The sequence below is a fragment of the Nipponia nippon genome, unplaced genomic scaffold (assembly GCF_047370975.1).
Source record: "Nipponia nippon isolate SJK-2023a ecotype South Korea unplaced genomic scaffold, ASM4737097v1 scaffold_2, whole genome shotgun sequence".
NCBI classification, from domain to species: Eukaryota; Metazoa; Chordata; class Aves; order Pelecaniformes; family Threskiornithidae; genus Nipponia; species Nipponia nippon.
Window position 1 is genome coordinate 3,157,786 of NW_028262336.1, and position 27,588 is coordinate 3,185,373.

Genomic DNA, 27,588 nt, shown 5'->3' on the forward strand with positions numbered 1-27,588 from the left:
GGTTCTTTCGACCCACTACAATTAACTTTTATCCGCAGCTATAACAGAATGTATCTGTAATACAACTGATGCTGGACAGGTGTAACTGAAAGCACATACCCATCCTTAAGGGATACAATAGGTGGAATGGGATGAACGAAGCCGAGATGAGCATTCATAATTTATTTAATACGACTTTTTGTGATGTCCAGTGGATAATGCAGAGATTCTCTCACAGGAACCATTGCAAAGAACACACACAGAATAGCAACCATCCTTCCCATATGTTGTGTACTGTTCAAACCAAAAGTGATGGAGGACAGGAACAAAATATAAGCAGACACCTCAAGAAAATAAAAAGATGTGATAAAGACCAGATTGCCACACATATTGGCGTAACTGAATACTAGCTGAATAAGGCACCTGACTTCCAAGTGTTTGACCTTACAGCATTCTTATAAAGCAGGTTTTTTAAAGAAATATACGCAATTTTTTTTAATTGATTGGATTCGAATTCTGCAAAAAGACATGCTACCATATACACCTGTATCTGCACATACACCACTGAATTCAGTAAGGCTACTTTTGGGTACGTACATTCATCAACTCAAAGCCTTAAATATTAAGGGTAATTTTTTTTTTCAGTACTGTATACAACTTAACTTCAAAGGAACCATAAAAAGTGTACCTCATCAGACTTTGACCCTAGCTACAGGCGACAGATTGTCTCTAGTATTTTTTACTATTCAGTCTTTACTGGTGATCTGTTAGGACACAGCACTGCACAAAGATAACATCTTATTACATTTGAGCATATTTACCAGCCATCTGTACCTAACAATATTGCTTTCTCTCCTCTCCACAGATGCACATTATTTATACTTCTAATCATACAGGCCTCTAACTTTCCCCTATAACGATTCTAACATACATTGTGACAAATTAATATATCTCTATAAGCTACTTTGATAAACACGTTTTCTTAGGATAGCTAACAGACCAGTACATTCATGTAGCTTAGGGTATATCAGTTCACTTCTCTATTGCTTCCTTTCCTCTGTTTATAAAGTGAACTTACTAATACTGACTTTTCACAGTATTTTCACACAGACCTCAAAAAGGGATTTGGGCATACGCCATACATCAGGGAGTATCAGACATCTCAGAATAAGAGTCAGATATGAAAGCAGATTCATCTAAACTAACCAAGTCAGAATGGGGTCTGTCTTAGATTTAGTCCACCTCTGCAGAGTACAGCTGCGTGTTTTATATAGTATATGTATTTCTACTTGGAAAAAAAACCATCTCCCACTACTTGGCATTTTTATCCGTGAACCTCTAAGTTATTTCTCAGTCATTTCCTTAAAAAAATGAAGTAAATGTCTTTTTCTTTCAGAAACAAGTAGGAAAAAAAAAAAAAGTTGCTTATACAACCAATGTTTTACATGACAGCTCTACGATCAAAACACTTGCTGAGATATGGGGCAACCAGGCTGAATTTCCTCCATCCTCCCAGAAGAGATTAAAAATCGCTTTTCCCACTACAATAGTGAGAAAATTTCTCATTAACTAACTGGTGGCCCACAGGTGAGGTACAGCATATCCAGTGTGTCCAGTTCCCACTAGCAGGGAATAACTGTTAAGAGGATAAAGATGATGAAACACAAAATAAAGGAAAGACAACAAAAGAAAACTTGGGGATGGGAATTAACTTTGTGGGAAAAGCCCTGTGTCCCAGCTATAAACAGTTATGACAGGATGACAGACGGCATCACCACACCAGTTTGTAGGGGTCAGGCCTGCGCTATGTAAATGTGAAGACACTGTATTCCTCAGTATGTTCCATGGGTTTTTTTCACCGTTTCCAGGATATCCAGGGATTTCCCAGTCCCATCATCAACTCAGGGAAGGAAGACTGGAGTTCTGTTATGACGGTCTGACCTCTGAACAAGTGCCTGTGAAAAAGTAGCCCCTGAATAGAGAGAATATTAAGCTATCTTTAATATACACTTTCAGTGAGGAGGGACATTCTCTCTTTCTCATGAGGAAAAAGTATATGTTGAATTTCAATTCTTTATCCAAGGACTCCACGTGATTGAAATTAATGAATCCTTGGATTAAAAAACAAAACAAACCCTAAAAAAACCCACCTGAAATGGCACACAAAATTACAGTAAGTAGTTTAACTTTTAGGTTGCCCTGCGTGGAGTCAAGAGTTGAACTTGGTGATCCTTGTGGGTCCCTTCCAACTCAGGATAGTCTATGATTCTTATATTGCTAAAAATGCAAGGTCAACCACAAAAAGCAGAAAAATCAGAACATACACGAACTAAGATAATCTATGCAACATTAATTTGTTCCCTTCTTGTAGGGATTAATTAAATTATCTTTTTCTGCCATAGAACTTCTGCCTCACTCCATGCATAGTACAGTCTGGTCTGTCCTATGGACAAACCAAAAGTAAACAATTAAAGAGCTGTTGTCTGCCAAACTTGTCTAGTACAAAATAGTAAGGTGCAAGGTACAATTCAGGTAGAAAATTGCAGAAAGGAAATTCTAGCAATGCTCTTATCACCTAGCTTTATAAATGATCAAGCCAAGGGCCATGAATTAAGCTTTTCACATGTGTCTGCTAATCATCTTTCCATTTTGTGATAGACCAATTTGAGATAATGGAGGTTGATGATATTCATACATCTTAGGTACAATTCACAGGTCCAGCGTGGAGCCAGAATTCCATCTGTCGTCATTTGAAAGGGGAAGGAAATTCAGAGCCGTTCTGACTACCTAAAGTGGACATGTAAGTTGACAGTATGAATAACTATCCTAAAAACTACTCTGGAGGTGTGCATAACACTTGCAACAGAATGTGAAAACAATGGGAGGCGTAATGGGAAGACATAAGTGGTATAAAAATGGTAAATATGCTAAAAATCAGATTCAAAGCAGGTCAAGCTAGAGACTCAAACGGTGGATGCTAAACAACCTGGCATTTGGGATTTTCTGCGCCTCGATCCCTCATCTGTACAACAGGAATAATATCATCTCCATCTCACAGAAATATTATGAAGGTCAATTCATTAACGTTTATAAAGCTTTCAAAACTACAGCGGTGAGTATTTCTGTTGCAAAAGTCCATGGGGAACTTAATATTCAGGTATGACTCTCAGTTCTAAGTATGCAAAGAAATATTGAAGTGCTTTCCATTGAGCAAACACTATTCATTTTACTAAATTAGACCTATATAAAAATATGAGATCATGTAATTAAAGGCTGCATGTGGAAGCAAACTTAATTTAAGAAATTTGGAACTCGCGAGTGCTTCATTTTGCAACCTTAAAAGTCTTAAAATGGTTTTGAAGCTGTAATGTTGGCCATGAAGGGTCTGCATTAATGCATTTAGGATTAATATTTGATTAACAATCAAACATAGTGACACAAAAAGATAGGTGTTTGCAAAAAAAAAAACCAAAGCAAGAGTGTTCAGCTACACTACTATAGGTAGCTTAAAAATCTTCAAACTTATTAAAAAGGAAGCTTTTAACATGATATACTCTTTACCACTGATGAGTCCTATTTCTAATTAAAACAAACATTTAAAAAAGAAAAATACATTATGCTCATCACGCATTTCATAAAAGTACCATCATCTAATTACAGAAGTGCCATTTATGACTCTGTAGTTTTAAACAGAATAGGGTTTTGCACCTAACATTATATCCAAACTCTGGTATATAGGAAAAATCCTTCCCAACATTATCTTATTTGCCATTTAAGTCCCAAATGAACTCGGAGCACTTACAAGTAAGGGTTAACACTTATTTTAAAATGAGTTTTCTCTGAAATGTAGCACTTCACACACTTTCTTTTTTCCCCTCCCCTGAACGACCTTACTAAGGAAACAACACAGATTAACCAAACAGCTCAAGCTAACTAAAGCACTATGGATAGCTTATAACAAAGATTTTTTTTTTTTATTCTTCATAACCAAAAATAGAACTATGTGATACTGCAGAATTGTTCTTAAACTGCCATTCCAAAATTCGTCTTCTCTCTGTTATCATTGAACTGTAGCTTCATGTTGCATTTGCAGTTAAAGTACCTATTTGACTGCTGTCAGAGGGACTAAATGTTCTTCATAGGTTAACAAAATAAAGTATTACTATCTATAAACTCTGGGAATTAAAATTCAGGAAATCCAGATAATTAAGGTATTTAAATTGGCTACTGATTGGATGCATCTTGAAGGCCTGGTTTCGTCAGAGATAAGTAGGGTTAGGAAGGCACAATTGTAATCAGCCATGGGCTTCCATACCAGCATCAACAAAAACCTAAAATTATTTTGGCCTCCACGGGTTTTGTATAAAGACTGGGTAACGTGCATACTGAAACTATGACTATACTATCAATATGAATAATACAGCAAGATTCAAAGGGATGTTTATTAGATAGCAAGACTATGCAGTAATAACACTGAAGACCAGTTTTGGAGAGAATACAAATCTCATGCTTTGGGGTTTAAAGCCAGTCCATAACCATCAGCATTTGGGGGATAATTCTGTGAGAAGATGATTAATTCGGCAGTTCTGGAACCTTTCCTAGGGTATCCGGTTGCTGCCTACAGCTAAAGGAAACATACTGAACTACATTAACCGTACATCGAGTAAAGTGCAACTGTTACTATGCTCTTAACTGTGGTCTTCATTTCAAACATTTTCTGCATGAAGTTATTAACATCGTGCTCTACAAATTCAAGCCTATGATTGTTCTTCAAGAAAAGCTCAAGTCGTTCTCTATGGGAGACCTATTTTCATGAAGAAGATCCACTCTATGTTCAAAAACGTACATCTTCATTTTCATTCAGTTTTTCCTAACTGCGTCATCCCCTAACAATCAAAAATTATTTCTGCAGAAGTAATAAAATCCCTGTTTCCTCCTTTTATGTTCTTTCTCCTCAAAGTTCTACTCAAATGATTTACAACATCTTAACTGTGATCTTCTCACTTCCTATATTAATAGGACTATATTAACAGCACTCCCCAGTGCTGTATTTTAGTTTCTGTATGCTATGGACAAACACAGGTGAGCCCAAAAAGTCCTTGCCAGAAATAAACCGTATATACAGAGGGGAAATATGAAGGAAGAAAACCGAGGAAACTAGGTCTATCCCCATTAAAATTAATCTAGACTTTATTAACATATTCTACTGGATCGTGCCTAGTTTTTGGCATGGTGCTGCTATCTCACACATTCAATTCAATTCATGAACTATAATCGGTATTTTCATGATTTCCACTTGGATATCCGAATCCCAAGAGCAGCCCTAGATATAAGATAAACTATATCTCAGCTTCCTCTGTCACAAAATACGGTTCTGACTAAACTTCACATTACTTGAATACTTTCAAAAGGATGCCACTGATTCATTAATACAGCTACCAACATATAAATTTATCATGCTTAAACAAGGCCATAGATATTTCATAAGTAACAGTTTCAAGAATATATCATTTTTAGTCTTTCAATACGGAAGATTACATCAATGATTTAAACATAAATGCCAAAAGTAACTCATTGTGAACATCTCAGTGTAAAATGAAATATTCGACTTACTTTTATTAAGTTCTAATCTATACCTCGAAAAGACAATGTGGTAATAAGCATCCTAAAAATGTCACAAAATGGAGAGAGAGCTTTCAGGTGTGTTACTAATGAAATCAGGTGTGTTACCAATAAAAGCAGTGTTCTGGTAGAGGATTGGATCTGCATTTTTAGTCAAGCAGACCTCCCACAAACTTCAGAAAGGCAATTTATTTAAATAAAAACTGCAGGGTAAGGCCCTTTAATTCTTAAGTATGAGTCAGCTTTTATGTTTCATATCTAACTGAAGATTTTTATAATCAGCAAAGAAAGGAAAACCAGTTTGGGGTGCTACTTAGACTGTGAGCTCATCTGTCTTGATCCTGCAGATCATAACAAACCAGAACTGCCATTAGGTTTACTCAGTTCTGTGTGCAGCAGGATCACAGATCACGGATCCTTAAATATGCAGCCTATATAACTTACGTAACTTAACATGAAACTACACAACTGAAATACCAGAAGCTCTACACAACAAAAGCTGGGGGAAGACAAAGCTTGGATTATAGTCTTGCTGTGTTTTTAATTTACTTCCAACTGATTGAGGTACAAATTATGGCTCAGATCCTGCACCCTGAAGCACGCAGGATGAAAGCTGCTCCTGCGTCAAGTCCCACTGCCTTCGGTACACTTGCATAGTACATAACGCAGGACTGGGGCCTGTGGGGTTTTGTTGGTTCACTCCAACATGCTTGTAACGTTACTGAACTGTAATATAGCTGATTAAGTAGAGCCTGTTGAATAAAATTGCAGTATTTTATGAGCACATCATCACTGAGTATTTTAGAAGTTTGCTTTTAGCATACTTTTGTATCTTGAAAAAAGGAAGCTGGTATTTTTTATACTATAGACTTCTGCAGTACCGTGCATTCATAAGCAAGTACTGCTGCAAGCAACCAAAAGCCTTCCTATACAAATATTTACTTTGTTGAGAACATTTTAACCTGAGAGCTAAGACAGGAAAATATTGCCTACTGAAATCTTCTCAAAATGACATATTCCCATACAGCAAGTAGATCTATATCCAAGCAGATCTATCAGAACATAACACCAACTGTCTTCAAGTAATATCAAGCCAAAGAAGGGAAATAACAGAGAGTTGGCAGAAAATTAATTTCTTTTCATCTTATGTTGCCTATTTTTGCAAATATACCATACAAAATAAAAATATATCATCCTAAATACAGATCTTTGGCCCTATCAAATGACTTAAACATGAAGAACCATGTTGAGTTTTAGCCTTACTTAGAAGTCTCAGAACGTCAGCCCTTCTAATGATATTTTAATGTATCCTGATTATTTGCATTATCTTTTTACTGAAGTGACAAAAATGGGAAATTGCTGTACTGAATACCTGGAGTTTCACAAAATGCTAAATTACTGCGTGCATAAGCAAAAGGAGTCAAATTCAACCCTGGGAAACAGGTATGATTCTAATGCGCTGATCACTGACACACTATTAAACTACAGAATAATTTCACTCAAAAGGTCTGAACCTGTTTTGGTTCAGGATGGCAAAGAACTATAAAACCTCCAGAAATTAGAATTATGTAGAACCTATTCCAAAGGTCTCTGACTCTAAGTCACGGGGGCTCGTACCTTCTTCCCCTGAACTCTGTAAGAGTTTTGATACTAGCTGCAGCTGAAAAGCAAACAGAATTAGAATCATGATATCTGAGATCAGGAAAGCTGTGTGTTTCACAAGGACCAGACCTGCACACAAACTGTCTTACAGGCTTGTCTCGGTTGTTTATATTTCTTCCTTCTTCCCAAAACACAAAAAAAATGAGAATGTGCTGGAGCTGGCCATAACCTATATTTCAAATCAATTGGTATCTGGTTAATAAAAGGAAAGTATACTTAATAAGTGAAGTTCATTTACTCCTAATAATGTAAATTGCACTAATTAAAATTCTGGTTTTGAAGCTTCTAAGCAAAACAAATAAGCAACCAAAACTTCTAGTAAAGCCAACAGAATTAATGTCAAAGTTAAAGATAACAGCAGAGGATCATAATATAATCTCCTTTGGGTTTTGGTCTTCATTACAAACGTATGATTTTTGTATTCCAGGGTTGGTCAGAAGTACCAAATAGTTTGTACTGATTTTACTTGTGCATTTAAGAACACCACTGAAAGCTCTGTTGCAGAAAACAGATACAAAACATAAAACAGACAGGGATATCTTACGCTTTCTACTCAAAGAAAACTCCCAAAGGACCTAACCAACGCATAAAAAACAATTTGCCAAACAAATCTGGCAACTTTTGGTATTTATGCTGTCCCACTAAGTTTATTGTCATGTAATCATAATCTGCAGTACTAATGCTAAAAAAAACCACCCTGAATCTACATCCAATCCCTCACAAATAACTGAAGTGTTAGGTTCAGTAATCGCTGCACTGTCTTTTATTTTTAGCTTGTGCCTTTTTCTTAAAAAAGGGAAGGAAAGGAAGAGAGGATGCGAAGAGTGAGGAGGGGAGGCTGATGTATACAATTTTTAATTTCTACTGACTTGTAAATGTAATCTGTACTAGCACCAATTGATTTGCTTTCCTGCCCACAACCTTGTCAGTAGTTTGGGGTCCAAGCGTGAACTTAGGATTTGGCCCTGAATGCTGAAATCGAGATTTTTATGAATTTACTGACCACTCCAACTCTGCAGCAGGAAGAAAAAAGCATCAACAAGACCTCTGTCTTTTCATTCCAAAGTCCTTATACAACCACTGCAGTTCTCAAGTAAAAGGCTTATTGGTATCATATTACTGGCCCCACACACAACGTAGCTTTTATTATTTCCATAGTGAAAAAATTTACAGCCCTTACCTTACAAATTTGAAAATAATCTGAAGTGAGCGTCTCCTGGATCTCATCTCTGGGAGTCCCCGCAGCTCCCGCAGTCCCTCCTGGGTGCACGGAGCCACCACCAGCCCCACTTCCACCACCACTGCCACCGCCACTGCTTCCACTGGGGGATGAGGCAGTTAAACCATCCAAAACTTTGCGAAAATTAAATTTCTTCATTTTGGAAAAATCTTTCGGAAGATTGCGGGGGGGAGAAAGGATGTGTTGTAACGCATTCAGCTACATGTAGCGAAAGAAAAAGTCTCTAATGGTCCTCTGAGTGAGGCAGCACTTTAGTCCCTTGTACCAAACAGAATGTCAATATTAGGTGTGATTGATTGAAAAATACAAAGGCTTCATTTTGTCAGACGGAAAACTACCCGGAAAGATCCTTTCAAAAAAATAACAAAAAAAAAAATTTCCACAAGCAGCAAAACTAAGATTTACGCTTCAACAAGGAACAATGGCACAACCGCCATCGGGTTCTCTCACAAAATCCACGTTTAGCAGTGGTTAAAACCGAAAAGTGAATAAAAAATTCAAGCCGGCATCCAAAACAGTAGGCTCCATCTCTCTATCTTTTCTGCCTAAGGTGCGCCTTCCGTACTTCACTATTTTAACAAAACCACCAGAATTCGGCTACGTTCAATTTCCTCTTCCCCTCACAACCCTTCCAGCCGGGGTGCCTTTGCCTCCAGCGGACTCCCTCTCCCCGCCGCCGCTCGCCTCCCGCGGCCGCGGCTCCCGCTCTCCGGTTACCTGCCCACCCCGGCCGCCGCTGCCCTTGACCCTCCGCTCCTCCTCGGGCTCCCGGCCAGGAGGGTGCGCGGCCGCCCCACGGCCGGCGGGGAGCCCCTCACTTCCCTCGCCAGCCACCCGCCCCGGCCGCCGCTCCGTGAGGACCGAGCGACGGTGAGGAGCGACCCCCTCAGACAGCCCGCCCGTCCCGGGCTGACCACCTGTCCCGCCCCTGAGGCGACGGCCCCCCTCAGCCCTCCCCCGCCCGTCCCGGTCACCGAGCCTGTGCCGTCGCCGTGCCCCCGGGGCCGCTCCAGAGGGACCGGACTCCCTCAGCGCCGGGGGTAACCGGGGCGACGCGCCCGGCGCGGCCGCCCGCTCTGAGGCGACGGCTCCGCGCGCTGCCCGCGGGCGCCCGTGCGGGGAGGGGCGGGGCAGGAGAGGAGCGGGGCAGGTGAGCGGAGGGCGGCGGCGGCTCCCGCCCGCCCGCCGCGCTCGCAGCCGTTCTCCGAGGTACTGAAACCTCCGCCGGCGGCGGCGGCAGCCGCGGCGGCGGCTCCTCCTCCTCCTCCTCCTCCTCCTCCCCCTCCGCCTCCGCCTCCGCCTCCGCCTCCGCCTCCTCCTCCCCCTCCTCCCGCCCGCCCTCCACGCCCCGCCCCGCCCGCCGCACCAGCGCGCGCCACCGGGCGCCCGCACCCCTTCCCGCTCTCGGCGCGCGCGCCGAGCTCCACCGGGGGGGGGGAGAGCGGGAGGGAGAGCGGGGCAAAGGTGGGTGATTGACAGCAGCGGCAGCTTGCGATTGGCTGCTGAGGGCGAGTTGGGTGGGTGTGAATGGCGGAGAGGGGAGGGGGGCGGGGACTGCTCTCAACGGTTCGGCGGTCGGTCGGCTCCAGGCGGAGCCTCAGGGCGACACTTGGAACGGTAGGGACAGCATGGCTGACCGCCGCTGTGCTCCGCGGCATGTGATTGGGGCGCTGCGGAGATGGGCACCCGCTCCCACCAATGGGAAAGGCCGCACCGCGGGTTTCCCGCCTCCTCCCCCGGAGCCGTGAGGCGCCTTCTCTCCGCGGCGCCGGCGCGGAGGCGGGGCCAGGCTCGTGGCGGGGAACCTGCGGGCAGCGCGGGGGCGGGGCCGTCCCCCCGCCGGCCACGCCCCAATGCGGCGGGCGCGGGAGCGGCTCGCGGCGTGGCGGGGAGGGTGGCGCTGCGGCCGCTCTGAGGGGACGCGAGCTCCCCGCGGCGGGGGCCTGAGGGGCAGCGGGGCTGGAGCGGGACGGAGCCCGCTTTAGTTCTTGCGTCAGCGGAGAGAGCCGAAGCCGGTTTGTCAGCTTCGGGCCAAACAAACCCAAAACGTGACGGGAGGTGACGGTCCCGGCGGTGACAGAGCCAGGCCCGGAGCATGGGGGAGCCTCCATTTTCTGCCGGGGCACAGGGCGGTCTGTGCGGGTCGATGTCCAGCCCATGTACTGATGCTGCCTGGCACCTCAGGTACAAATCCCCTTTTTTTCCCGAGAGGAATAAAATAACCCAGGCTTCCCCTTCCAGGCGCTTGCGTGGATGGTTCGGTGATTCCCCGAGGCTCGCTCCGGAGTCGTCGAAGCACACGACGTGGGATGGTGTCTCCGGCCTCTGAAGCGCGATGTGGCACGAGAAGCGTTAGGCTGTACACAAGACTCTATAAAAAGGTTTTTCAGGTCAGAAACAAATGAGATAGCTATTAAAAGTGACTCACGGCACAGCACTGTACACGTAGTTGAAGCGTGGAACTGAATAAAACACTGTAAGGAACAAACTTGTTCTGTGTGGTACTAAATACATAGCACCTCTTGTATAATAAAATCATAGAAGCAAGGCACATTGATCGCTTCATTTTTGCAGCTTCTTCAGGAGTGCTTAGTATAGTTCTGATACTCACTCTAATACCTGATCCGTTTTTTGTAAATACTACAGTTCTGTGAAGCAAGGTAATATGTGTTTATTTCAGCTTCTTACACTAAGCTCCTTACATTTTTTTTTTTTTTTTACTTCAGCTCCTCCCTGTGTGTTCACAGGTGCTTCCCACCTGAACGATAAAAAGATTCCAGTGAAGTTCAAAGAGTAACTCTAGCTTCACTTATGTCCTCATGGAAAATAAAGGATACATCATTGCTGATGAAACTGGAAGGGTTGATTGATAGGTTTCTGTAGCCAGGAAAAAAGGAACAGAACTTTGTATGGGAAACAAAATATATGAGCATTATGGCTAGGAGACGAGAAAGAAGATGGAACTGAGTAAGCAAATCTGTAAAGATGTAAGTGCAGGGTTTTGGAGAGTAAGGAAAAGTCAAAACTCAGTTGAAGCTATTTGAAGAATGCCATGTCCTACTGATACTATGTTCACTACAGGCAATGCAAGTGAAAAGAAAAAGAAAGCTGACAAACCCCAAAAGGAAGATAACAATGTGAATTGTAAATAGGAAAGGGAAAGATAAGATTAAAAATTAAGTAATTAGTATGAAGAAAATGTCACGGACAGACTTGCAAAAAAGAGAATAGACTGGGTGTCAAGGGGTGCTAGAGGAAGAAAATCCGATAATGTAATAGTCCCACAGTTCTAGGGAGGACAGAGATAAGATGGTTAGTTTTAAGTGAAGAAAAGGGAGGACTAAAATCAGAAGAATGATAAAAAGCCTTTGGAAGTAGAATAAGATGCATGCATATTTGGAATATGAACAACATTTGTCTTTCAGAGAATCGGTATGAGGAGCCGGGTATTGATGATTAGATATTGCCTCAGAGTGTCTGAAAAGGCAAGGATCCTCACACTGCCAATGTGCTGTTAGGAAAACAGACTTGCAGGAAAAAAACAAATGGATACTGCCCAACAAAACATTGAGCAGTCCTGTTTAAAACACCAACTGAGAAAAATCCTTTGGTTCACTACTTGTGAATGTAAGGCATGTCAGTCCCTTGTGAAAATTTTGCTCTAAGCTGGACACAAATCCAGAAGCAGAGACAGAGCGATGAAAATGGAAGTTGTGGGGTGGTGCAGAGGGAGACAGGACAGTGCAGGGCATAGGAAAACTCGGTAATACTGATGACATGCACAGAAAGGAGTCCCATTGAATGGCCTAGCTGGTGAGGAGTTTTGTTGTCAAAAAGAAAAGGGGGGGGGGAAGGAAAAAGGAACAATTTGGTTTTGACACAGAAAAAGACATTTGCTTTTTGTTTAGTGGAGAAAAGAACAGTAGACAGGTGATGCATTCAGTTGCTGTGCTGTTTAGATGGTGTTGATGTTTAGTAGGACACTTCTGAGGTTGCATAGTTTTGACACCAAGAGTTTTAATGATAGGTTTGTAAAATGATAATGTGGAAAGATTTTAGGTGTCAATTTGATACATAACAAATGAAATAAGAGATCCCAATGCACTGTGGGATATATGTATCTGAATCTGCATTTTAGATAGTAAGGGGAGAGAGTATATTCTTCAGTGTTTTCTTCTGGATAGTATCTTTTACATTTATCAGTCATCTCGTTCTGCAAGGTCAAACAGAAACCAAATGTTATAACTGTTTGCTAGCAAGATTTTGCTGAGAAAGAGAGCATCTTGTAACAGTTTACACTATCAAAATTAGTATGACCTCTCACTTTGATTTTTGCTTAGGTAAGCTTGTGACTACATGTAGTAATATTCAAAGGATTGGTCAGAATCAAACCCGGCAAAGGAGACGAATATTAATTCAGCATTATCTAATCTCAGTCTGATTCAAGAGCTGGCCAAGAAAATGGAGAATCAGGAAAGATGTGCTTCGATCAGCTGACCAGAAAGTGATAGTAGTAGAGATTGTATATCTGTTGTGTATGACTGATCGTTAACGTTCTGGTCAATTCTCTTTTGGGTATTTTTGCTTACCTCGACTGGCTTTCTTGTTTTATTTTTTGATAGCAAATTCTGCTTCAGCCCATGGGCTAGAATTTCCTGACTTTGTAAAGCTGCAAACATATTTTAATCTCAGGCTTATATTGGTGCTAGTTTAAATAAAGACATGTAGAAGTGTGCAAGAAGGCTTCTTTGCCTTTCAAAGATCATTCATAGGTGTCTCCTGGTTTCACAGTTTAAACTTTTTAAATGATTCATACTACTCCTTTTGATAATACACGAGTTAGTAGTTAATATCAATGACCCTTGCGAGAAATCATTGTATGCCCATCAGCAGCTGACTAGACCACAGCCTTGCAGCTGTACCCTGCAAGAGCACCTCTGCACCTGTGCAGAACTGAAGAGAAAGGACGTAATCAAATGCCAGAAACCCATTTATGCCAATGCAGGCAAAACTGTGACTTTCCATAGCTGCCCATTCCTCGTTAGACTTCGGGACATTTGCCAATATTATCCATGTTTCTGTGTAATTCCAGAACATCAAATGGCAGCAAGCGTAGTGTTCCTGCCTGCAGAGCCCCACTAAAAATATCACCAGTCAGTGCTGAGTATCTGGTTAGAACAGCTTGCTGAACTCTACCAATTAAGCCAGATCTTAATCTATTTAATGTGTTTTATTAAGGCTATATAATGCTAATGTTTTAATCAAAATGTCAAGCAGTACTAAATCAAATTCATTAGGAAGGTCCAAGTCTATCACATCCATGTGGTTACCTTGATCAAACAAACCTGTAATCTCATCAAAAAGTGAAGTCAGGCCTGCTTGTCAAGACTTGTTTCCATAAAGCCATGGACTTGCTTTCATTATTTTCCTACCCTTTAACTCCTTATTGGTTGAATCACACATAGCATGACTGCTTTAATTCACATAACATCACTGTTTTGTCTAGGATTACTGAGGATTCCAGGTCTATTATTACCTGGGTCATTCTGCTTGATTCTTGGAATAACATGAGGTTTCCTTTGGCCCTTTGAATTTGTAGCTGTATGGAGAGCTGTTAAAAATTAACATTAGAAGGCTGGGAAGTCTCCTACTATTTGAGGATCTTTGGATACTCAGGTGCCACAGGGATTGCTGCTTGAAAAACAGCAGTGCCATTTTCATCCTCCATAGGTGTCAATGGATAGAAAAATAATTCATCATCCTCATGTAATATTACTACATTATCCTTTTTTTCTTCACAAATACAGGACAGAAATATTTACCATAAAAATTAGATCTTTCATGCATGCTCGGAGACCGGATTTCTTAATGAAGAAGCTGTGACAAGGTGGGATGTGTCTGTACAAAACTGAGAATGTAATTTTGTAGTAAGAAGTCCATTTTGCACAGTGGGCCAAGCACGGGTGTAAAATAGCCCATGGATAGACTTACCTGTTACAGCTTGAGGTGATCCATTCTCGTTGCTGTTGAAACGAAGGTCCTGCATCCACTTGAGCCCTTAGGTTTTTTGCCCCTTCAGCAATAAATTAATTTACTAGGAAAGTCAATAGTTTTCTCTTGGGTTAATGAGCTGGATTAGCTCTGCGCAGGGTTGGACAAGCACCAGAGCCAGTGCAAGACAGGCAGAGCTACAGGCCTGCACAGAAAGATGAGGGTAGTCTCCCTTTTGTTAAACTTAGTTCGGCTCAGGCGTACATAGAACCTCATCGCGATGGTGGCCTATTCAGTTATATTCTAAATATATGCCTGCCCAGCAAGGGCTGCATATCTCAGTGAAGCACTATCCCAAGCCACCTAAACAGCGGTCGGGGGCATAACATTTTGACTAGTTTTTACAGACTGTCCTGTTGCAGTAGAGCAATGTATTTCTTGCAGAGGGTTCTCTGAAGGCTGAGGTGGACTCAACCTACATTTGGTTGCTCTGGAAGCAGGGCTCTTTTTCTAACAGATTGTGGTGTACAGGCTGTAACAGAAACCACAGAAGAGTTAAAACCTCAGTGATTATTATGTGCACAGCAGTTACTTGCTGTATCTTTACTATAGCAAATATGCAGAACTCCAAAATGTCTGATTGAGATAGCTTGAGTTCCGGTCATGACAATGTGGGACCTTGTCTGGGACACATAACTGGTCTAAGAGGCTGGGTAAATGCTCGGGTAGTTAATATATGCCACATACCTTGTCGCCGCAGATTTCTCATCAGCCTTTATTGTAGCTCTCAGGCTGACTTTTTGGTCTTCTCTCTGCAGCCAGCTTGCATTGTATTCCATACACAGTTTTCTAGTTCTTCCTCTTAAGCCGTTTTCTTAACACTTCATTTTATAGATCACTAGCTGTCACATAGCTTAGCTACCTATTTCCCCTCTTACCCCTTCAGTAAGGATTAGACAAAACTGTCTGGCTTTCCCAGGTGCTGCTGTGAGCCAGGCTATTTGAACTTCTCATCACCCAGGTTTGCAATCCAGCCTGTGCACATCCAACGTATCTAAAGGTGTAACGGTTTGTTAGAATATTTTTAGTAACTGGCACAGATTGTTAGAAAGCAAAGTTGTTATTTTCTTACCTTGAAGTTTTAATTTCCACCAAACATATGTCTGACTTTTGATCAATAGGTACCTTTTCTGAGTTTTTTCAAAAATATTTTCATTGATGCTTTTTCCATTCTGAACATTTTCGTGTTCTGTAGTGGCTGCAAAACAGCAGGAACTGATGCCTTTTTCAAAGTCAGTTGCTATTAGTTCTCGGAACAGCTTTCTAAAAAAGCTAGGAAAATGTGATAGTTCTCAATGGCAAGAAAGGCTAGTGGTTCTTGACCAAATGTGTACCTATGCAGGTAATATATAGCCAGATCACCGAACTGAGCAGTCACCCTCCCAAACACGTTAGCAAGAGATCACAGATTTCCAAGCCGTCAAGGATAAGCTTTCAGATAAAGAACTTAAAGTGTTAGTTGAGCATGTTAGATAATCTACTGTATTTAAATCCCTTGAGAGAACAAGATCCTTTATTAAAGCAGAATCAGTAAGAGCTTTAGCAAATCAGGAAGACCATAATTCACAGTGAATATTCTTTTTGTTGTCAGCTTTGCTACAAATTTGACATTTTATGCCTTTTCCCATTATTGCTCTGCGTTTTTTTGCAAATTATCAGTGGCATTTGAAGTGACAGTTAATGTATTCCAAATTGTTAGTTCATTTTACTAGATTCTGCACTAACAAAGGTCTCGGTTAGGACTGGGCTACTTGTCTTGGTTGCTTTCAAACCCACACAGTCATGCGAGTTTGAAACATAATCTTTGAATTCATATTCCACTTACAGGAGACTATAAAATAAGAACATAAGGAGTTAGGAAGAAAAAAATATGTTTAATGAGTCTACACTTGCTCTATAGAAAAGCCGTCAGCACAGTTTGGATTTTGGGAGGGTTTCTTCCAATACTCACAGAACAGAGACTTTTAGCTGGGGAAAATTTCAGCTGCCCTTCAATATCCTTCAGTTTAAATTATAGGGTAAAAAGGTCCATTCACTCAAACTAGTTCAATGAATCATAGGAACCAAAAATATAATGTGTCAGTTCACGAAACATCAGATGTCACATCCTTGGTCTCTGTGCAAAAAAAATCTTCATAGTAAAGTCTAGACCTGCTATAACCTCGGTCCGAAAGCAGGTGACTGGTACGTACGTATTCATATAGTACGTATTTGCATAAAAGAAGAGTTGGAAAGATGAAGGCAGAGAGAGAAAAGGAGAAGAGCAAAGGGAAAATGGAGCCCACATTCCAGTATTTCAATCCTTCTGTCATTAAGAGCATTCAGTTTTATGTCTGCATCTTTCATTTTTAACAGTTGAGATGTTCTGTAAATACATTACTATTGACCTGCAAGACCAATATGCTTGTCTCTTCTGGACTAAGCAATACTTCATAATAAACAGCCTCATCAGAAGACTCCAGGGAAGAAATGCTACCTGCAGTCTGACTTTCAACCCTTTAATGAAGTCTATAAAGAAAAGCTAGCTAATAGTCTATAGCATCATCCCCCCAAACCATCCCCCGAACCAGGGCCACGTCCTGACCACAGCCATGCCTTGGTCCTTCATCGCAGAAGGGCTGCAAACCACCTAATCAGCTGCCTAAGGATTACGTCAGGCTGAGCTAGTCCGGGGGTGAATTTGATCACTGCAATGGCTCTTGTGCCTTCCTTTCCCCCTCCTTCCATCATGCCTTTTTTTCCCTTTAATCTTAATTTAAGAACAAATTGAAGGCAGATCGGACCATTCTGTCTCCTCTGCAAGTATCATACGAAATATTCCATCCTAGTCTCAGTGCTTCATTGGAAGGAAGTCTGGCAGAAATGTTAGCAGTGAAAATCCAATCAGGCCTAGAAGTTAAAAAAATGTTTCTCCATGCCAGGAACGACAGCTGTATTATTCCTCAGCCCTTGTTCTGTCTCTCAGTCAGGGATTTTCTTAATGCCAACGTGATATACCAAATAGGAATTTGGTTTGTAGTGTCTGTATTGGATTGGATTGAGTTGTCTCAGGGGCTTTGAATCCTTGCTGTCCCATCTGCATCCTTCAGGTAGTGGGTAGCTCCGGGGTGCTTTTCCAGCTAAGAAGTTAGTGCAGGGCTGATCTGCAACACAATGCTGAACATAAAGCCCCTCCCTCTGCAATTTGGGTGCTGTGTGTAATCCTATAAATGTCCATTTCTTCAAGTGCTGAAGGAAATGAGAATGCCCGCTATCCACCTCAGGCCAGATTTGAGCTTAACTCTTCAGCCCAGGCCCTTCTGCTTGTATAGCTTCAGTCTCAATGGATCCCAACCAACCACTGCTCTGTTGTCTAAAATTTACAAGAAGGACTGAAGTGACAGATTTCCTCTAATGCATCTTGTCTCAGGTCCAGGATCTCCTGACCACAAATGGCGCTAGTAACAACTAGCCATTGCCCAAGGAAGTTTTCAGACAGGACATGTATGATAAGGACTATTTTTTTCTAGATTACCATTGAGGGGGGCAATGCATTTTGACCCACCTGTACTGCAGGAAGAAAAAATGAGTATCTGTGTTGTTGGCTATAGTGAATTGGCTGCAGGTAGTGCCCCATAACCACTGGTATGAAGAGATCTAACATCTCTAGAGAGCAATTAAGAAATAAACCCGTTATATTCTCTAACATGTCAGCAGGGGAATCGAAGCTGTATTTGCAGCTGGCTTTGCGGAGCAACTATCTCAGCTTACCCTTTTCTTTTGTGCTGCTGAGGCAGGGTCAGGGACATCTCCCTTCTCCATCCAGCTCTGCTTTGGCACATTCCACGAGGGATTTTTATTTATATTTTTGGTGATCCTTCCTCGAAGGAGAATTAATACACGGTGTTCCCCAAAAATCCAAGCCAGGTTGTCAGCAGGGTCATCCTGGAGAGCATATATAGACTGTTCCTGAAAATACATATGCAAGCTTTCTTTTTTTACTTATATTCCAAACTGCTGAAGTCTGTTCCACTTCCTATACTGTCAGTCAGAACCTGCAGAATTTTCCTGGTTTTATAATCAATATATTTTATTTAGGGTGATAGGAATAATTTGGTTTCCAGTTCAGAAGCTCAAAACAGTGTTAAAATATTTGTAAACACACTGTAATTAATTTCTAAATGTAAATTAAAGTAAGAAATGTTTGCTTTGAAAATATCAGAATTATTTTTGCAAAATGTTGCTTGCATTTTATTTGTGCTAGAACCATCTTCTAAACCTGACGTACTCATTCAGTCTTCCCGTTGACTCAAACTAGCCCAAAGTATCTGTCACTGACCTCCACCCTGTCCTTTATAAAGGATTTGCCAGTGACTCAGGTCTGTTCAGCTCTAGCTTCACTTCTTTCATTTAAAAAAACCAGAGAACTTGGGTTTATTACATTTTGAGGGACAGTCTGCAGCTCAGTTGTGCCAGGCTCCCTGTTCCACTGTACTCCAAAATAAGGCATCTCAAGCAAGAGATGACCAGAGAATATCCTTGGAATTTCTAAGGAAAAACGAAGTAAGAGCCAGGATGCCCTGATTCCTTGTCTCATCACACTGGTGGCTGTTACCATTTCTTCTTACTGAGCAAGGCTTTTAATTTCTGCTATAGGAAAGGATATCTGTTCTCGCCTCACCTGCTTATGGTGATCGTCTTGTTTCTGTTCCCATAGCTTCTGATCAGCCTATCATATATACCATGTATCTCACTCACACAATTGAGTGAGGGAAACGTGGTCCGTTGGTTCTGCTGCAGGACTGAATCTGAACATGAAGAAGGGTCTGTTTGAACTGACGTTTCGGGATGAGCACAAGGGCCCCTCAGCCTGAGTGACAGAAGGGAAAAGCAGAGCCTAGGAAGCAGAAGCAGGGGGCTGCGGAACAAGTCCTGGGAGATGCAGCTGCCTTGCAGAACTGAAGCACAGGCAAAGTCCCATGCTCGTGGCAGGAAAGGGACAGCGGTGGTCACCAAGCTCCACCTCTGAACCTGATGTGAATCAGGTTCTCAAGCTTGGGCAGGAGCTATGGCCACTTGGTTGGGCTGGGGGATTACAGTTAGTGGCTTTGCAAGTCTGTGCGTGAGCGAGAGATTAATATTGGCCAGGCTATCAGTGAAAGTCTATCCTAACCTTGGCCAGTTTGAATGCCTTTGTCAGTGGAGAATTAAATGCAGCTGTCCTACGTCTCAAGCGTTGTGTGATGACCATTGAACCAAGAGGTGACAGTGCCCCTGTACTCGGCACTGGTGAGGCTGCACCTCGAGTACCGTGTTCAGTTTTGGGCCCCTCACTACAAGAAGGACATGGAGGTGCTGGAGCGTGTCCAAAGAAGGGCAACGAAGTTGGTGAAGGGTCTGGAGCACAAGTCTTATGAGCAGCGGCTGAGGGAGCTGGGGTTGTTTAGCCTGGAGAAGAGGAGGCTGAGGGGAGACCTCATTGCTCTCTACAACTCCCTGAAAGAAGGTTGTAGCGAGGTGGGGGTCGGTCTCTTCTCCCAAGTAACAAGTGATAGGACGAGAGGAAACAGCCTCAAGTTGTGCCAGGAGAAGTTTAGGTTGGATATCAGAAAAAACTTCTTCACCGAAAGGGTAGTCAGGCATCGGAACAGGCTGCCCAGGGCAGTGGTGGAGTCTCCATCCCCAAAAGTATTTAAAAGAAGGGTAGACGTGGTGCTTGAGGACATGGTTTAGTGGTGGAGTTGGCAGTGATAGGTTAACGGTTGGACTCGATGATCTTAAGGGTCTTTTCCAACCTTAACGATTCTATGATTCTATGAAATGAGTTTCCCAAGAAGCTGCAGGAGGAATTTTCTGAAATATCTGGTAGAGACCATGCTCTCACATTGCAAGTTCAAGTCTCTCTCAGGCAGACCCACTGCCTTCTAGGTGGGATGTGCTTGCTTATCCCATCTGTGTCATAAAGCCATGCTTTATTGCCCAAACCCAGGAAAAGAATTCAAAAATCTTTCTCTCTATTGTTCTACTAAGTGACTCGCAAATAATTGCGTAGCCCACTCATGTACGTCACATCATTCTCATCTCTATCCACAAGGAAAATCGCATTTAATCTTTGGCTCCAGCATTAGGAAAGTGTTCAAACTGATAAATGATATGGAGCATTTTGATAGTTTCTTCCTAATAGAATTCAGTTTTCTGCATTTTTGAGAATTATTTTCTCATTTCTGTAAAGTAAATCAACCTATAAATCCTGGTCTAAAGGATAACACTAAAAATCTGGCAGTTATTAAATAACATGCACCCAAACCTAAGTACGCTACCTTTCATTCGTCACTTGTTTTAGTCATTTGTTTCACCTGTTGGCAGGTGTGAAGGCGAAGAGGTATAACAGATACAAGTACTAATTTATTTGGTATTTAAGTTGGCATACTGGTGCTTGAACTGTAGCAGTTGAGTTGCTTCATCAAAAGCTCCTTCCTCTTGTCCCCCAGACAGTACAGATTCTGACCTTTTCCTTACGAGCCCAGCATTTTTTGAAAAATCAGGGAGAGGGGCGCGTGTCTAAACTTTCCATTCTTGGTTAACATGAACACAGCATTCCAGCCCTGGTTTGCATCTGCCGTGTGCTTACAGACAAGTTGTAAACCCAGAGTTCTCACTCATTTTGAACGTTAAGATCCCCAGACATTTTTCGGATTGCGTGCCTTCTGAAATGTTCAGTTTTGATCAGGTGCACGTACACTTCCTATTCATTGCTCAGCAATATAACCTATGGAGGATGATTGGCATTCATACTAGAAATGCATTATGCTTTCCTACCAGTATGAATTATTGCTTTCATCTCTGAATTTACATACATTGATGCTTGTGCAGATTCTAGACACATTTGGAAGGAAATGCATTTCGAGTGACTGATAGAACAAAGGAGGTTTCTAGTTCTCATCAGTCAGTTCTTTAAAATATATCATATAACTGACTATTTCGATCACTGCATTTAGTGTAGGCTCACCAAAACCAATTCTGTCTAGGTGGGTTTCTCTTTTCTTTCTAGGGACTTGTGCTTAAATTCAATCTGCATTGCATCCTTAGGACAAAAACCTCAACGTTTTAAGGTTTTTCTGTTCTGATGCTACTGATGCCACTATGTTTATTTAGAAGAAAAAAAACAGTCAAGTTCCTTACGATTCCCTCTTTGCTCACATAGTTAGTTGGGATATGACTCCTCCACTCAATAAATGGTTTTGTTTCAGTGTTAGGTTGCACATTTTTCTGTCTCCGTAGTTTGTTCTGACTCTGTTACACTAAAGGACACTGCAGATGCAGACGGTTGCTGTGATGTACACCCACAACAGGACCTAACACGTCAGCATTTACCTATTCACGAGCGTGGGACTTGTGGAAACTGAAGGAAGTATTCTACCTCTTCACCAACTCATATTCTTCATCTGCCTTGTATGATTCAGGTAGGTCTTCCCCCTCCCTTTATTTTACAATTTCTGGTGTGAACACATAACAGCTTGAACTCTGGATACATGTTGTATTTGACAGGCTAATTGACCCATTTTAATTAATTGTCTTTGGCTCACACATAAGAGATCACCTCTCCCATAAGTAGCTTTTAAGGAATCCAGTCATTAATCTTCTTAAGCAGCTATTCTTTCCTAGCTTCCTCTAAGGCATTTGCTCACACAGCCTCCACACTAGACTCATCCAGCAAGGAAATCCCCTAAGACTCTTTGCTGCGTTCTTGGAGAACCCTACCTCAGAAAATCATTCCTGAAAGAGAGGGGTCATTATATTTTATTCAGATGCTCTTTTACCTCAGGAAAGGTAGCTGAATTAAGCTGACCTCAACTTGCTTTTGAAGTTTTTCCAACTTCTAAGAACAATTACACATAAAATACCAGGAAATAGGTAAGGCCCTGTATCACAGTCTTTCTGACATTACATTAAAATCACTTTTGAGTACAAAACACCATATTTACAACCCCTTGCTACCATGCTGAGATAAAAATATTGTATTAATTTTAAATAAGCTTTGACAAAGTATAAAAGTATAAAAACATACTGAGTCTCAGTTTTTGCCTGGCATAACTCACAGATACAGAATTCATGAAGCAAGATGCTCTTGTGCTTTCTTCTGGCTGCATCACAAATGTTTTTTGAAACATCTTGTTTGGGCCTCACTTTCTTCTTTTGCCATGCAACCTGCTCTGGCTGTAAGTACAAGGATGCTAGTATGGTAATAATGTAATAGCCAGAAGTAGTAAAATCTCTGTTCTCACTGCCTTATTAGAAGCAGGAGCTGATAAACCAATAGCATATGAGAGATGTAGTTGGGTCAATGAACAGGACAGGCTGGATTTTAGAATAATATATAATGGGAACCGGCAAGACTTAAACAGAACCTGGGTGGGAGACTTGGGAGAAGGCTGATTCAGAATAGATATTCTGATGTTAGAAGGAGAGCATAAGTTTTCAACGTTGATTTGGGAAGAGAAGAGGGAGTAATAGAGAAGAAGGGGGAAAAACAGAAGGGAGGAAAAAAACAGGAGGGGAAAAAGCAAAATCAGCTTTCTGTTTTGGCTATACTGAATTTAAGTTGACAGCTAGCTAGCCCCAAAATTATGTCAGACAAAAGCCGAGATGTTAGTTTTGACAGGAGACTGACACCAGTCAGTACTGTGTTTGTCAGTATAGTGACGGTGGTTGAATCTGTGTTTGTGGATGAAATTACAGGGAGCCTGCAGAAGGAAAAAAAGTTTTAGGGCCAAGGCTATGGAACCACTGCAAAACATTTCAGACATAAGAGCCACATTGGAGGGGTTGAAAAGTTTATGTCATCCTAACCAAACGTGGCTGCCGCAGAAGCACAGAGGCCAGGATGCCATGCCATCCTTGGAGACAGCAGGTGCCATGCCGTATTTCAAGACGGCACTCTGTTCGGTGGACAGTCAGCAGGATGAATGGATCTCTGTCCTTCCCCATGGTAAGTGCAGAGGAGTCCTTAGCACATCTGTGGGCCAGCAAACTTAGCACAGGGCCTAACATTTTTGTATTAATTATGGGAGTGGCACCAGGCCAACCCCCTGAGTTTTCAATCAATCTTCCCCTTACTTTATAAAGAGGAATTAAAAAACCCAGACTACCACTCTGAGTGTTTCTAAGTTGAGTAATGGATGACCACTCAGCTGGGCTTTGTGTTGATGATGGTAGGGCAGTCCTGGCCTGACTTAATCTGACATTACGCCAGCCATCTCTCCCTTGCCTCCTGCTCCATCCCTCGCATCAGAACTTGCGAGGTCACAAATGTAACTCAGATCAACATGCTGAAACTATTTGCTTTTTGGCTGTATCAGTTTTCTGACAGATCAGCTTGTTCACCCAGCTCAACTCACAGTTGCACAACCTCTAGAGCTTAGAGCTAACGCAAAGAAAGTAGCAGGAGCACACGGCTGGGACAGGGGAGATGATAGCCCCTTTCAGCAGCCACTGGGCAAAATGCAACAAAAAGCAGCACTGGAGCCCATCTCCCTGTCATTAGGGTAGAGTAAAAACATTCTTGTGAAGATCACAGAATCATTTCTGTTGGAGAAGACCTTTAAGATTGAGTCCAACCATAAACCTAACACTGGCAACTCCACCACTAAACCAGGTCCCCAAGTGCCACGTCTACATGGCTTTTAAATACCCCCAGGGATGGGGACTCAACCACTACCCTGGGCAGCCTGTGCCAGTGCTTGATAACCCTTTTGCTGAAGAGTTTTTTCCTAATATCCAATCTAAACCTCCCCTGGGGCAACTTGAGGCCGTTTCCTCTCATCCTATCACTTGTTACCTGGGAGAAGAGACCAACCCCCACCTCGCTACAGCCTCCTGCCAGGCAGCTGTAGAGAGCTATGAGGTCTCCCCTCAGCCTCCTCTTCTCCAGGCTAAACAACCCCAGCTCCCTCAGCTGCTCCTCACAGGACTTGTTCTCTAGACCCTTCACCAGCTTTGTTGCCCTTCTTTGGACATGCTCCAGCACCTCAATTTCCTTGTAGTGAAGGGCTCAAGACTGGCTGTGCTTTAAGCCCAAGTTACCAGAGGGCAAAGCTCCAGTTTTCTATTGCATTTACATGTATTAACAGTAAAATTACTAATTGCCTTGTCTTTTGCCTTTTTGCACATTCCTTTTCATCTTGTACTAAGCAAACACTGTTTAGATTCCCTTCCATAGGCCCAGTTTACACTGAGGTCTGCATATAGACATGTTTTGGATACAGAGTGTGAGCCATCACTTTTAACCTCTGAAATTAACAGATATACTCAGCAGTACTTCTTCTCCACCTTTAGCTCAGTTTTTACAATAAATAAATCAAAAAAGCCAAGTGCTCAGAAAAGGGTACAGTTCTCAACTTTAAGACCAGTCAGTAGGTGGGAGGTGGGAAGAATCTGCCAGTGTGACCTGGGGGATAATAGATGAGAGTATTTTGACACTGCATGTTTCTCTCATGTACTATGCCTGCCTCCTCTCACCTTGATTATAAAGTTTAAAAAAATCCAATTCTTTACCACCTACGCACATGCTATTAAAATCATGATGTGTATTAACAAAAAAAAATCTTTCCCAGCTGGATGGGAAATTGCTGATAGTATTACTAACAACAGAAGCCAGCTCTTCATTGTGCAGCCATCCACCATGATGCCATAAAAACCAAGGCCTGCCAGGTTTTACAGTTTTAGAAATCATTAGGTTCTCATCCACTCCTCCATCTTTCCTTCTGTTTTTTTGTTTCGCCTCCTCTCTCCCTGGAGGAATATAAACTGCCAAGATCATGGGTAGCAGTGACAAAGCACGATGAAGAGGTGACCAAATACTCTTGCACGTGTTCTATTATTTTTGGGGACAAGGTGGGAAGGAGCAAGAAGGACAGTGCAGGCAGACCTGCATTCTGGGTCCTAGCTCAAGAGTGGCTGCGATTACTTATGCTCCCTCCTGACCCTCCCTCCCTGGCAAACAGGTACGGATATGAACGATTCTTAGGGCTAAGCTATTTTTAAGAGCATCACAAACTCCATTTAACAAGGAGCAGTTCCGAAGCAAGTCCCTAAGCCCACAGTATCTTTCAAATTTCAGGAAATTCAGACGTAAGGTCAAACTTCACAGCTGCCCTGCTCTCATAAGGCACCACCTGACAGCTCTGGTCATGCATTTGGAGTGGGGTTAGGAGGTGACGCCACAAGTTAGGGCCCCTTGCCAGTCTGAAGTAGTTATGCTTTACCTGTGGAAAAGATACAAGTTTACTTTACTACTTCTTAGTAACTTAGTCCCTCACTAATTTCTATTATTTTTCCTCTGAGATTTCTTCAAGATTTGCAACAGAAAATATTGGACAAGTGAAACAGAATGACAAAGCCGGTCTCTAGGAGGAGAGATTTTCTCTGGAATTCAATCCAGCGACAGGTACTGCTACTTCAGTGTACTTTTTTGGGTAGAATTCAAATGCTGAATATCACATACCTACTTGTTCCGGCATTTAACAGTTGTAGTCCTGAATGGCTCGGTCTGTGCTAAAGGGATTGCTCTGGTCTTAGCAGTCCTTGCTTCTGCTGCTGTCTTCGAGACACTGTGAAACGAGAATGATTGACATGTGGATCGAAGTACAGGCTCTAGGTAAATTGTAGGCAATTAATTCCCATACCAAAAAGAAATGCATCAAAATAGAAAACACATATCTCAGTCAAAACAGAACCCACAGCTGCAAACAAAACTAATTCAATTGCTGCTGTCTTCTGAGCCCAAAGGGGACTAAAGCAAGTAATTAATGAGATATCTCCTTGTGTCTGGGTGTTGTAGGTCCTTTTCAGCAGCTGCTGAATATTTCCTCTGCTTTCATTTATCTTCTCCCAGCACTTTAACACCAAATAACAATTCGCACTTAGTAATTAAGACCTGTCTTGCAAGCATAACAGACTCTCATCTTCTGCACAGCTGTGGGACCTGTATCACACCTCCTCTCCTCAAAAGAAGCTGATCTGAAACATGTGAGGTGAGTCACTGTCTAGGGCAACAGAGGTGGGACTGGAGAATGAAATACCTCCACCAACCTTTATGGCATGTAACCACTTAAAAACAGCTGGGGCTGCAGCACAGGTCTTTTGTTTTAATGCACATTGAACTGAGAAGGAAAGAAAAACACCAGAAAGAGCTGTGTTTCAGGGCCACGGGAGCTCCATGGGGAATTCAGAGGATGCCCAGAGCAAGCATGAGGCAGAAAGCAGGTGGCCGTTCTCTAGAGGGAACTAGCCCCAACCAGGGGGACTGCTCCACTTCATGACTCAGCTTGGAAATCAGGGCAAGCATCTCTTAGGGTGGGTGGCCTTTAACAATGTAGATGCAGCTATGGTAACTAAGTGTTTCTCCAGTAACTACCATCAGTGATAGAGTTAACAAGTTCCCAATAGCTGAAGTTAACCAGAGCAGAGTTATAATTTGCTTTCAGAGTCAACTTTGCTTTGGGTTGTTGCTGTTAGATCTGTTTCAGAATGAGAAGCCAGTGGTTTGTGTTTAGCTTGTGTTCAGAAGGTTTTTCTGCAGTGACCAATGTAACAAGCTAATTTTAAAATAATTAAAGATGAAAACTTCACTATCGTGTTTACAGTATTTATCCTTACCTGTAAGGTATCCTGGTTATGTTTTAACTTTAAAGTTATTTAACTTTATTTGTCCCTTGAGATTTTTTCTTTCCTCTGCCATCCCATTCTGTCTCTTGGCAAGGTGGTAGCCCATGCTCACCTCCACCCTAATCTAAAATCGGAGTGGGTGTCTCAACATCATATAGCAGCTACTGCTGTATAAATGGAAGAACAGAGACAGTTGTTGCTGCTTACTCACCGTTAGGGGTATCAGGGGCACATAGACTTTTTCTCTGTCTTCTCCGATTCGGATAAGTCTGTGCCTTCTGTGGCTCATCACTTTTGGTTTGGTCTGCCCTCCTTCCGAGTTTGGCAACGCCTGGCTGAAAACCTGAACTCTCATCACTGGTGCTGGTTCAGTCAGGTACCACACACAT

General features: G+C 42.2%; 1 protein-coding gene across 11 annotated transcripts in view; it reads right to left on the reverse strand.

Moving 5' to 3' along the window:
• The window catches only part of STXBP5L (syntaxin binding protein 5L), a 207,158-nt gene extending 197,483 nt beyond the window's left edge, over window positions 1-9,675 (reverse strand). For all 11 annotated transcript variants that reach the window (XM_087756440.1, XM_087756444.1, XM_087756441.1 and 8 more), the window contains exon 1: window positions 8,444-9,675. In XM_087756440.1, coding sequence (XP_087612566.1) covers window positions 8,444-8,641 — 198 coding nt within the window. In that variant the 5' untranslated portion in view covers window positions 8,642-9,675. The remainder of the gene's footprint in view (window positions 1-8,443) is intronic.
• Between the last annotated feature and the right edge of the window lie 17,913 nt (window positions 9,676-27,588).